Consider the following 12,082-nt stretch of genomic DNA (forward strand, 5'->3'; position numbering starts at 1 on the left):
GGGAGGGGGCTTCCTAGAGGTGGCAGTGCTCACATCCGGAAGAGGGGAGTGGGGCTGGGCCAGGCCTGGGTTCCCTATGCTCAGGACGAAGGGGGTGGGGCTGGTGAGTCAGCAGGGCTCCCGGGCAGGAGTCCAGCTGCAGAGCCAGGGCTGTGTGGCTCCAGCCGTGCCAGGGCTGTGTGGCACCTCCCATCCCAGAGCAGCCAGCGGCCGCTGCCTGGGAGGTCTGGGGTCAGGCGTGCTGTCCGGATGCAAGGGCCGAGGGAGCAGGGCGGCTGTGAGGGTAGCTTGGGGCCCAGATGACTTAGAGGAAGGCTCTTAGTTGGAACAAGCCGTTATTGATTTTCTGTGGTCCATTCTTGCTTGTAAGACCTTGAAAATTCAATTCAGCAAACATTTATCTATTGATGCCCACTGTGTGCGAGGCTCTCCCCTGCGTCCCAAGAGCGTGTGGGGTGCTCAGAGCTAAGGATCCACTCACTTTGGTCACTCAGCAAGATCAGGTGTCCCTGGTGATGCCATGTCGCCCTTTGGTTTTGCTGACCTTCTGTTTTCTCCCCAACTCCCTGGAGCTGCTGCTCTTGGAGGGAGGGAGAACTGAGGAGAGACAGAGACAGACAGAAGGGGTGAGGGGAGAAGGGGGGGGTCTCCCCTGTTGCCGGGGCGTCTGTCCTGGCCTCACCTGGATGTGTCGTGGCTCCCTTTGGTGGGCAGCTGCTGTGCGTCCCTGCGCCAGTCTGGTGACCAGAGCTGTGCCCTGCCCCTGGCACTCTTTGGGCCTTGAAGCCCACGTCCACCTCTGACAGGTGAAAGGGCCCTGCAAAGTCTCCTTGGTCTGGCAGCAGGTGTGCACCCTCTAGTCCGGGGCACTCGGGAGGGCTCTGACCCATGCCGTGTCCTGACCTTGCCGTGTGGGCGGATGGGTACCCTGGCAGAGGGTGAGGGGACACGTGGAGGAGGGGCTCTTCCGACATCCGGGCAAGGGGCACGGTGCCAGATACCAGGCTTGTCCTGCTTGTTCCCGGCCAGGTGTCCCCTGGGTGTAGTGGGTTCTGGCGGGCCGGGCAAGCCTGGAGAGGAGGTGTGTGGAGCCAGGAGCTGGTTCGGGAGCCTGGCTGTGGGCTGGAGTCTGTTGGGTCTAGGGCTCTGAAAGATGGGTTTTAGATGCTGTCCATGATTCGTAACAGCTCCTTGCAGGCCGGCAACGGGGAGGTTCCCGGTCTGGTTCGGGATCTGTGGGTTCTGGGAGGGTCTAGCGGAGCAGGCCCGGGTCGTGGAGCGCTGGTCCGTGCTGTCGGAGGAGCCAAAGGACTGGCACCTAGCGGACTAGTGAGGGGATGTGGGGGTTTGGTGCCGCCCCGTGCACTGCTCCCTCCGGGCCACCTGGGGCCCTGGCAGCCTTTGGCTGAAGGGTCACGGGTCTGCTCTGGTGCTGATGCTCCGGCAGTGAGACCCTGTGCGTTTTCCTGGGGGCCTCACCTGGCACGCACGCCGCCCCTCCCCCCCCCGCCCCCCCCTCCCGCCCCCGCCACTGCCCGATGGCCTGACCCGGCATAGCGTCTCTGTGAGTGGGAGCCCCAGGAAGCTACCCATGCTGGGGTGCTGTGCAGGCAGGTTGGATGGGACGAGGAGGAGCCCGCAGGGAGCCTGGGTCCCAGCGCCGGTCCGAGAGGGGAGCTTCCGGAGAGGCTGCCGGCCGTGGGCTGGGTCACGAGAGGCTTCGGCGCCCCCGTCCCGCGCTGCGTTCGCTTTAATTATCTGGGCAGTTAGAGCTGTATATTATGCGAGCCGGGCAATTAGGTACGTTCCTCGAAGCTGTGGAGAAATTGCCGGCTATCAAGTGGAGGGGAACTCGGGCAAAACAGATCCCTGTTAATTGCATGAACCATTCAGCAAAAGAGAAGCTGTGGTGTACGTACATCCCCCGCAAGATGTTATGAAAACATTGGTGATTAAATACATAAATCTGCGTGAGCATGTGCTGGGGGTGCCCGGAGAGGGAGGCGAGCAGTCTGCACCCCGGCCTCCTGCGCCCTCCTGCGGCCCCCTCCTCGCTACTCCTGGAGGCTCTGGGGAGTTGGGGCCAGAGTGGGGGGTCCTGAGTCTGGGGGCTGCCTGCTGAGGGGCACCAGCCCATGGTGCCGCCCCAGTCAGCTGGCCCCGGGGCGCTTCTGCCGCCCCCCCTGCCCACGTGTCACTCGGCATCCCCAGTGCCCTGTGTCTCAGGACTCCAGGCCTGTGCCCAGCCCTCTGGAGCCTCGGGCCCCTGGGTGCTCTGGGGCTGTGTGGGGCGGGGCTGGAGTGAGTCGAGAGGCCCCCTGCCGAACTGCACTGACCCCCTCTGTGTGCGTTTCCTCTGCAGCGTCCAGCGTGCACACCCTGCGGACGCCTCCCACCAGCAAAGTGATCAAGACCCGCTACCGCATTGTCAAGAAGACGCCCGTGTCTCCTCTCAGCGCCCCCCAGTCTCCCCTGTCCCTGCCCTCTTGGCGGTCACGGCGGCTCTCGCTGTCCAGGTAGGACGCCCTCATCCGGGCTGCCGTGGGCCTGGGGCCTGTAGGGGACCGAGCTGGCCACACAGAAGTGCTCGGTCAACAGTTTGCCGGCCGTGGAACAGGCTAATTTTTCTGTGTAGCAGTTTCTGCAGCAGACCTACGGCCAGCCTGCGCATGCCGCATGCACTCACGGACGCACGCGTGCACTCACGGACACACGCGTGCACTCACGGACACGCGTGCACAGACACGCATGCCCTCCACTGCTGTCTGTAGGCTGTTAGCTGGCAGGGGACGTCCGTGGGGGAAGCCACCATCTGGACAGTTGAGGCCACACCGGGCATTGTTCCACTTCATGGAGAAACTTCTGGTTAGAGGTAGGGCCTGAGCCGCCCTCTGGGAGCTGTGGCCCATCTTTCCTTCGGCACACGGGGCTACGGCCCTCTCCATGTCCCCCGCAATGGGTGCTGCCTGCACCCCACCCCCCAGTGCTGCAGCCTTGCTCTGGGTGGGCCGCTCCTGGCTGAGGGCATATAGAGTGGGGACGGTTCCACTTATTTTCTGGGTGCCCTGGCCCAGAAGTGGGGAGGGCTCTGTTGGGGCAGCAGCTTTAGGGGATAGAAGTCGGGGGCCCCTGTTGTGAGCCTGCTCAGCCCTGGGGCCTCAGGAGGCCCGTCGTGGGGGGCATGGCCCCTTCCTTTGCTGAGGTGGGGGGTGGGGCGGCAGCTCTGGTGGGTGAGTGAGAACGGGGCGCCCTCTGGGAGCCTCTTCCTAGGGGAGCAGAGTGGGAGCTCCCTCATCCAGCGTCAGCCTCCACCCGGGTGCGGTGGGCACTCTGGCCGAGGGCTGTGGACAAGGGACCATTGTGCCCCACGGGACTGGACTACACAGTATACTGGGCAGGGGCTGTCCTGCTAGCCCACCAGGAGCCCCACCACCTGCTGGCCAGTGGCTCCCTGGCTCTGGGGCTGTGAGAGGAGGTGCTGGCCCGCTGGCCTATGGCAGGGCGATTGGCCCACCCAGGCCGTGGCACCCACTCCCTCCTCCACTACCGCGAGGCTGCACTGAACTTGGCCCTGCTGCTGGTTTTTCTGGAGGCAATAGCTGCAAGTATATTTTAAATTAATTTTACTGCACTTTTTGTAATATTTTTGTTTTAAATAGATTTATAAGTATCTTGGGGGCTATTTCTACAAATTTATGAAGATAATTTTCACTCTCTCGATAAGGTTAAATTTACACCTGCTATTTCCATATTAATTCACAGTGCTAAGTGGGTCTAATTTTCTTCCGTTCTCCTATCTAGTGAGCATGGCCTTTCCTAATGCAATTTCCCCCTCACTAAATCACTGTGATCGGGAGTCATGATCGAGCTAAATTAACTTAAATTAATTTACTTAATAAGAGCCCCAGATCATCGTGAATGAGGTTCAGATTTATTGATCTTGCTCCCGCCTCCCCTCCCGCGGTCCGAATTCCGGTCCCGCCTCCCCCAGGGGGCGTGGCGGGGGGCTGGGGAGGCCCTGTGGGGGTCACTGAGCAGAAAGGGGTGGCAGGCCCTGTGGGGCGAGGCCTACTGGGGGGGTGGCTGGGTGCACCCGCCCTGGGCTGTAGCCGCCTCATAACCAGGCAGAACGTCAAGTCCATTAGGTGGGGAGCAGCCCAGTCGGCAGCAGGACAGGGAACACTTGCCTGCGCCTCAGTGTGGGAGTTGAGCAGGTGGGGGTGGAGAGGGCGCTTGTCCATATGCCGTATGGGCAGGTCTGCGAGGTCTGACCTCCCGGCTCAGGTAGGTGGGATGGGCCGTGAGGGGAGGTGGGCCTCGTGCTGTGGGCGCCGTAGGCCCGGCTCAGAACGGACAGGCCCGGACCCAGCTGCCCACCCTGCTTGGCCACGGCTCCCCCCGGGCCGGCTGCCTTGCAGGGAGGGCCATGGCTGTGTGGGTGCCCCGGCACAGGGGCCCGGCTATGGGTGGGGCGGGTAGGTGTGGTGAGGACGCCGCTCTGGTTGGCTCTGTGCCGCCCTGTCCCAGGCCGTGCTGGTGTCAGACGGCTCAGGTCCTGTGGCCCTGACTCGTGCGCGATGGCTGCGGGCTCAGGTCAGCTTTGCGGGTGCTCGAGGCTTCCAGCGCTCCCTGTGCGTGCAGGCGTGACTGGGCCCTACCCCCCAGGACGGGTACACGTAATCTGAGGCCACGTGTGGAGGCTTTGCTTAGTGGGGTCTCCCTCCACCTGACCGCTTTACTCCAGGTCTGTGTTACCCATTGCCAGGGCTCCGGGACACACCCTGAGCACAGAGTCCTAGGTTCTTGGGGGCCAGGCCCCCGGGCTTCGTGGGCCTGCAGAGTAGGGTGTGGTGGAGGCCGAGGGCTGAGCGGCTCAGGTCCTGGGAAATGTGGCTGCCAGCGGACTGGGCTTCCTTTGCCCAAGGTCAGCTGGACCCTGGTGGGGGGTGGGCTTCCTTCTCAGCAGAGTGGCCGCCCGCCAGCTTCCCGGCCTGTCGGCTGCGCCCGCCTGGACTTGTCTTGTTGAGGCAGCGGAAAGGGCCTGTCTCCAGGGCCGGCGGCCAGTCTGGTGCCCACTCACCTGCTACTTTCAGCTCCATCAGAGCTGGGGGCTGCCTGTGTGCGGTCGGTGGGTCCCGGGAGGCTCTGGCCGACTGGCCTGGCCTGTGGCCTTGACCTCCACCCTGTGCATCTGCAGGCTCTTCAACTTTTCCCTGGGCATGAGGAGGGGTTGAGCCGGTGGCTGGGCGCAGGGGTGAGAAAGCAGGTCTTCCCGCCGGGTGGCCAGCCTCAGCCCAAGGCCCGTGAGCTCTCCTTGGCCCTCCTGATCCAGATGCACCTCAGAGGGGAACACCCCTGGGGGGTGTGGCAGGCAGGCCCCAACAGTCCTGGAAGTCTCAGTTGGCAGTGTTGGGGACTGGGAGACACAGGCGGGAAGTAAGTCAGGTGACCCGGTGGCCGAGAGTGCCGGTGTTGGCCTGGGTGGCCCTGGATCCCACCCTCCTGCAGACGCCCGCTGTGGAGAGAAAGCTGTGTATATGTGTGTGTGGAAATGCTGCCGTCGTGGGGGAGCCTGGGGAGCGCCGCTGGGGAACACACGCCGTGTGACCCTGAGCGGCAGGAAGGCCGGGGGGCATAGCTCCCAGAGGCCCCTGGGGCTGCCTCACTGAGTGGCCAGGTGTTCTGAGCAGGGCCGGGGCGGAACCTGGCTTATCAGCTAGATAGATGGCCAGTGGTCGTGGCAGGTCCGTGCCCTCCCTGTCCGGAGGGATGATACCCCTCGTTATGGCGAGGGGTTGCCACATTCGGTCCTGTGCCACAAGGGGCCTGGCATCAGAGCGAGCGTGGGGGCAGCAGGGCCGCTGCCACTCTTGCTCCAGGCAGATGGGGCCGCTCTTCCCGACTGCCTGGGACTATGGGGTGCAGGCCCCTCCTGGCAGTGGCTGGTGGCCCCAGGGACTGTGGGTGGGATCGCTGCGGGACCCGCAGGATGTACGGCTGGGCCCTGAGGACCGCACGCCGCTGCTGCCCAGACCGGCCCTAGGGTGTGGGGTGTCTTGGGGGGCGGCGGAGGCTCCCGCCGAGCGAGGGTTTAACGTGTTTGTTCTCAGGTTTGTGGATTTGCCTGTGCCCTCGGAGGCTTCCAGCAAGTTCATTAATCTGAACTGCAGCTGAAACGTGACTTATATCCCTAAACCGCCTGTCACTTTTCACTCCTTCCAAACTCATTTGACGTGAAAGTGCGGGGTAAACAGAAGCCGCTGAGCTCAAGCAGATGAGTCTGGAGGCCGCTCCGTCCCAACTACAAATGGCGCTGTCACAGGGGCTGCCGCGCGCAGGCCCGCCTTACTTTATTTTATTTTATTTTAGCGCCTGTGCGGTAAATCTTAAGTAATCTCTGGTTGGTTTGACGAGGCTCGGGCTGCGATTTTGAAGGCTCTGAAATGTGTCTCCAAAGTGATGTCTCATTAAAGAGGAATTCAGCCTGAGGATGGGCTGGGCAGCACCCCCCACCCCGGGGGGTGGCTGTGGGGTCCCGTGTGCTTCCCCCTCATGCCCGGGCCCCCCCCCCCCCGGACGCCCAGGATCTCCCTAGAGGCAGCGGGGCCCGGCCCCGGCCCTCGGGCCACTGACGCGGCAGGCTCTGCCTCTCTCTCTCCGTTCCGGAGGCTGGCTGTCTGAGGTGAGGGTGCCGGCGCCCTGTCCACGCTGCAGGCAGCTGCTTCCTCAGCGTGTCCTCGTGTGGCGGGACGGGGCACTCTCTGAGGGCGCCAGTCCTGTCGGGGGGCCCTGCCCTCATGACTTTGTCCAACCCTAAGCACCTCCCAGAGGCCCACCTCCGCGCGCCAGCCCGTTGGGATGAGGGTTTCAACATAGGGATTTGGGGGGGCACGGCGTTCCGTCCATCCAGGGAGCATCTGCTGTGAGGGAGCCCCCACGTGAGGTGGGTGCCTCCTCCGTGTCACGGCCACGCCCCAGGCCCTCACGTGTCTAGTGAGGGCCCTGCTCGGCCGTGTGCACACAGGCCGCTCCCGCTCAGCCCAGGCCAGGACCCGTGATGGGACTAGTAGAGAAAACTGGGCACCCCGTCCTGGGCCGGGTGCCCTCTCTGCTCACGGCGCTCTCCTCCCGTCAGGAGGAGAGCGGAGAAATGAGGCGGGAGCCCCCACAGGGTGGTGAGTGTGGTGAAGCGCCAACAGTGTACCCGGGACAGACGGGTGCTCAGGGAGCCCAGAGAAGGCCGGTCTCGGGGTGGGGCAGGCGTGGTCAGTGTGGGCCGTGTTGCCAGGGGAGGGAGCCCTGCTCCTGGGCCGGCAGGGGTGTGGGGGTACAGCAGGGGGGCTGCGGCCCTTTCTCCTGCCGAGCCCCTTCCCTGGCTGTGACCACGGGGTTCGGGCCCAGGGCGTGTGCCGCGGCCAACCTTCTCTTGACTTGGCTGCCATGCTCCTGGGCATGCCTTCCCGCACCCCCACCCACTCTCTGACATTCCTTCTCCCCCGTGCCCCAGCCGCGCCGTGTGGGCTCTGTCTGTGCACAGCCTGTACCGACAGCCTGAGAAGGTGCCAGGCCAGGCACGGCTCCCACTGCCCATGAAAGCGCTGAGTGACCGTGGCCAACGCAGCAGGAGTTTGAGTTGGTTCTGGTACGAACAACAGTGTCTACTTCAAGCGAAGAGAGATACCTGGCTGATTTCGCACGGGTGCCTATTTGGGCCCGGCCCGCTCTGCGCGACGGGCAGTCGGCGCTCCTGGTCTCCTGTCAGATGCAGGGGAGGCCTGGCCTGCGAGTGTCTGGGGTTCCGCCCATCTGGTGTGCCCGGGGAAGGGAGGGCACCTCTTGTGCCGGGAGACAGCAGGTGGGGAGGAGCCTCGGCGTGTGCTGCGGGGACTGCCCTCTGCCCCACACAGGGCTTTCCTTGCTGGACTCAACGGCGGGTGTGCGCCTGCGTGTGGCGGCTTGGGCTTCGTGTGTGTGACCCCCGGGAATGGCCTGTCCTGTGGGCCCTGGGGAACGGCTGCCGTGCACTCTTCCGCTCGATGGTGACAGGAGAGCCCACGGCAGCTTGCTCACGGGCCCCTGACCCTCTCCAGCCAGGGAGAACGGGGCGGGGGCATCACCGTCCACACTTGGGGTTCCCAGTACTGATTGGGGTGGCCAGACCTGCGTGAGGTGGGGAGCTGCCGCGTTGGGCCCAGGCCCGGGGCTGGTCCTGCCGGGGCGACCGGCGCCACACCAGCCCTCCTGGTCCCTGTCGCTCACCTCCGTGTCGGCAGTCCCCTCAAAGGGCAGTAGGGAAAGTGAGGTGAGCCACCCACCTGGCATGAGCCGCACAGTTGGCTGCGTTGACATCCAGGTCAGGAGCTCTGACTACACAGTGACACCGCGAGCCCGGGGCTCCCGATGGCTCTGATGGGGGCTTCCGAGCGCTGCGTGCTGCAGAAGACAGCCCCCCGCCCAGGCTGGAGCTGGGGGGGTGGGTTGCGGCTCTCAGCTGGGCGGTACCTTGGCTCCTGGGTGTCGCGGTTCGGGTCGGGCCCTGGCAGAACAGGCGGAGGCCCCTAGGAGGTGGCTGTAGCGGCCCCTCCCAGCCCTTTGCCTTGTCCGCCCGCTGTCCGAGGTCTGTGGCGGCTGCCCTGGATGGGGTCACCCTGCCTGTCTGGAAGCTGTGGCCCAGGAGAGGACAGATCCTGAGCTGGTAAGTCGCAGAAGTGTCCTGGGCCAGCATGCCCGGAGGTCCGGCAGGCCCGGGCGGTGGGCTCTCCTGGGCCTGTCTGTCGCCGTGCATCTCAGCCAGGCCTGGCTGTGGTGAGAGGGACGTGGCCAGGCACGGAAGGGGTCTCCCCCGGCATGCACAGCATGCAGGAGACCCCGAGAAGCCTGAACAGGCAGAACAGGTTCGAGCGCAGAGGCTTGACGAGGCCCCAGGGCCTGGCCTGGGGTAGTGGGTGCCATACTCTGGAGCCCATTGGGCAGCCTAGACTTGGCGGTGCTGGGCTCCTGCTCCAGGGCGTCTGGACTTGCTGACTGCATCTGCCTCTGCCCAGCCCTGCGGATGTGTTCTGTGGCTTGTGGCCTGAGTGGGCCGTGTACTGCCCCCCTCCTGCGTCATGCCCAGTACGTTGCCTGGATGGTGCCCGTTGCCGCTGACCACCCATTGAAGCCCAGATGGTGAATTCCAGGGGCCGCCGTGGGGGTCGGTATGTTGGGGAGGGTCAGGGTGGGTCTGGGGCTGTCAGAGAGGGAGGTAGGGAGAGGATAGTCACAGCATCCTCACAGGTTTCTTGCATCTAATTTTTGGGGGTAAACACTTTGGGTAAAAAATTTTGGGGTATGTCATTTTGATATACTTTTGCACGTACAGAAAAGTTGCAGACCTTGTATTGTTCGCCTCAGTTCACTGACTGCTTATGCTTTGCCCCATCGGCTGTGTCATATTTCCCCTGTGTGTTCATATACGACCATTTGGGTGGAATTTGCAGACCTGGTGCCCCTTGACCGGGCGCTGCAGTGTGGTCCCTGAGATCCGGGAGGGCTGCCTGGAGGCAGAGCTGGTGTGCAACCCCACGGCGGTTGGGGGTTGCATCTTTTCAGCATCCTTGAGGCCGGACCGGCCCTCAGCCTCGCTCCGTCTTTCCTGACGCTGATGTTTTGGAGAGCGGAGGCCAGGTGCTTTGTGCAGCGTCCCCGGGCTCGGACACCTCCTTGTGAGGAGACTCAGATCTGCCATTTCAGCAGCAATGTCACGGAAGTGCTGGGTGGCCTGGAGGACCTGGCGTCTGGCTGCCTGGTGCCGGGGGGGGGGGGTTGGATGACCTGACTGCCTGGCTGGCGGCCCGTGTGGGTCCTCAGGCGTTCGTGGGGAGGCGTTGGCCCTGCGTACGGCACCCTGTTCTCTGCTGGGCTTCACCCGTGCCTTCTAGACCCTTCGTGACTTTAACCCTGTGTCCTTTTGTACTGGCTGTGTGGCATCCTACCAGGAACCGCTGTCCCTTATCCCCCGTTGCTTTATGTATTTGTTCATCTGTTTATGCTAGCGTGGCATCGGATTCGTACTGTATCTGATAGGCTGTAACCTGTCACCGTCGTGACTCGTCCGGCCCTCAGTCTGTGCCAGCCTGGGCTTCGGGGCCCCTTCTGTGGCCCGGGTCCTTTCCACACGGGGCGCCCCACGGAACTTTCACTCTGCCAGCTCGGAACCAGCCGCCTGTCACAGAACCTGGCTCCTCGTGGTGCAGTGGCTCTTGGCTGCCCTCAGTCCCCCACAGCCAAGGGTCTCATGGGCCTGGGGTGACAGGGGCACATAGCAGGGCCGTCCCGGCTCAGGGTGTATGTCTTTGCCCCCTGGCCCCGTTGAGTGCGTGTGTGGACCCAGCACCCGGAATTCATGCCATACTGCCAGTTCCGGCTGGGCACACTTCCTCCTGCCTTCCCCTGGGGCGTATCTGTGACTGTCCCCCATGGGGGACACCTGCTCAGTAGAGCTTGACGTCTGTGTCTAGTTCTTCTCGGCTGACATGGACGCCCGGGGTGGCGCACGAGGCTAAGTGTCCGGCTCTGAGCTTTGGCAAACGCCGCCCCTGTGCGGCTCGGCCCTCCGTCGACGTCGGGGTGTTCTGTCGCCCAGAGTGCTTCCGCGCTGTCCCCGTCGGCAACCCACACCCAGGAAGCCCGTCCCGCCTGTCCGCACCGTGGATTTGCAGACTCTCGAGGCTGGATCTGGAGCGCTCCGGCCTCTGACCCTGGCATCAGCACCACACAGCTCGTGGCCCAGGCCCTCCTGTTGCTCCCACCCCTGCTCGTCTGTGCTCCTCCCGGTGGACGAGTGAGTTATTCCCACTTCGGGACGGGAACCAAGGCAGCCGACTCTTCTCCCCTGTCTCTGTGTAGACCCGTGTTCCCGTCTCCCCTCAGTGCGCGCCCGGGAGTGGGGCTGCGGGGACGCGGGAGGGTGTGTTTGACTCCACGTGAAACCGCCAAGCCTTCCCCAGAGCGGAGGTGTCCTTTCTGTCCCCATTACGGCACGCGGTGTTACGGTCTTTCTGATTTTCACATTTTCCGTGGCAGCATCTGGTTGTGGTTTAATTTACATTTCCCTGACTTCCCACGATGTTGAGCACTTACTTGTGGGCTTACCTACGGCCGTTTGGGCTCCTTGGCCCATTTTTGAGTTGGTTTGTCCTTTGTTCTTGAGCTACGGGAGCACATTTGTTTCCGGCTGTGTGTCTTCCCTGCCAGTTCAGGCCTCCCTGGTTGAATGTGGCCTTGTCTCTTGTCCTGGAGTCTGGTGGTGGGTGGTAGGGGGGCCCTCAGTCCTCTGGGGGTTGTGCCCCCGTGGCTGCCGTGCTGCCGGTCTCAGCCCCGAGTTCCGTGTGCAGAGTTAGGGACACCTCCCCCCGGGGGCTCTCACCTGGCCCTGGTCTCTGTCAGCATGGCTGTGCCCCGATTCCAGGAGCCTCCCAGGAGCCCTGGAGGCTGCGGTCTCCCTGGGGGACCTGGAGCTCCCCAAGGAAAGCCCGGCCTCTCAGGGCTGCACACAGGGGAGGGTGGGCTCCCGCGTGGTGCTTGCGCACAGGGCACCTTTTTTTTTTTTTTTATTTGTTAATGTTTGTTTATTTTTGAGAGAGAGAGAGAGAGAGCGAGCATGAGAGGCGGAGGGGCAGAGAGAGAAGGAGACACAGAACCCGAAGCAGGCTCCAGGCTCTGAGCTGTCAGCACAGAGCCCGACGCGGGGCTGGAACTCACAGAGTGCAAGATCATGACCCGAGCCGAAGCCGGAGGCTTAACTGACTGAGCCACCCAGGCGCCCCAGCGCACAGGGCACCTTTGCTGGACCGCACCCTCGGCCCTCACACACGTCCCTCTCCAGCCCGGGGCCCCGGCCTGGTCAGAGCACAGCCTTTCTTCCACGCACGGGGACACCCGTCCACTACCGCCTGTCCCACTGCCAGGCAAAGAAATGAGAGCGGGAAGTTTGGCCTGGGGATGACAGGCGCTGAGGCTCTGGCCAGAGACCAGGGCAGGGCCTCCCGTGGGCCCCAGGGCAGGGCTCTGGGAGGGAGCCTTGGGGGTGACCCCCGGGCCC

General features: G+C 63.8%; 1 protein-coding gene across 2 annotated transcripts in view; it reads left to right on the forward strand.

Moving 5' to 3' along the window:
• Positions 1 to 12,082, forward strand: part of ZC3H3 (zinc finger CCCH-type containing 3) — an 88,646-nt gene that overhangs the window by 33,544 nt on the left and 43,020 nt on the right. For both annotated transcript variants that reach the window (XM_045453413.1, XM_045453412.1), the window contains exon 4: positions 2,363 to 2,516. In XM_045453413.1, coding sequence (XP_045309369.1) covers positions 2,363 to 2,516 — 154 coding nt within the window. The remainder of the gene's footprint in view (positions 1 to 2,362; positions 2,517 to 12,082) is intronic.

The sequence above is a fragment of the Leopardus geoffroyi genome, chromosome C3, assembly GCF_018350155.1.
Source record: "Leopardus geoffroyi isolate Oge1 chromosome C3, O.geoffroyi_Oge1_pat1.0, whole genome shotgun sequence".
Lineage (NCBI taxonomy): Eukaryota > Metazoa > Chordata > Mammalia > Carnivora > Felidae > Leopardus > Leopardus geoffroyi.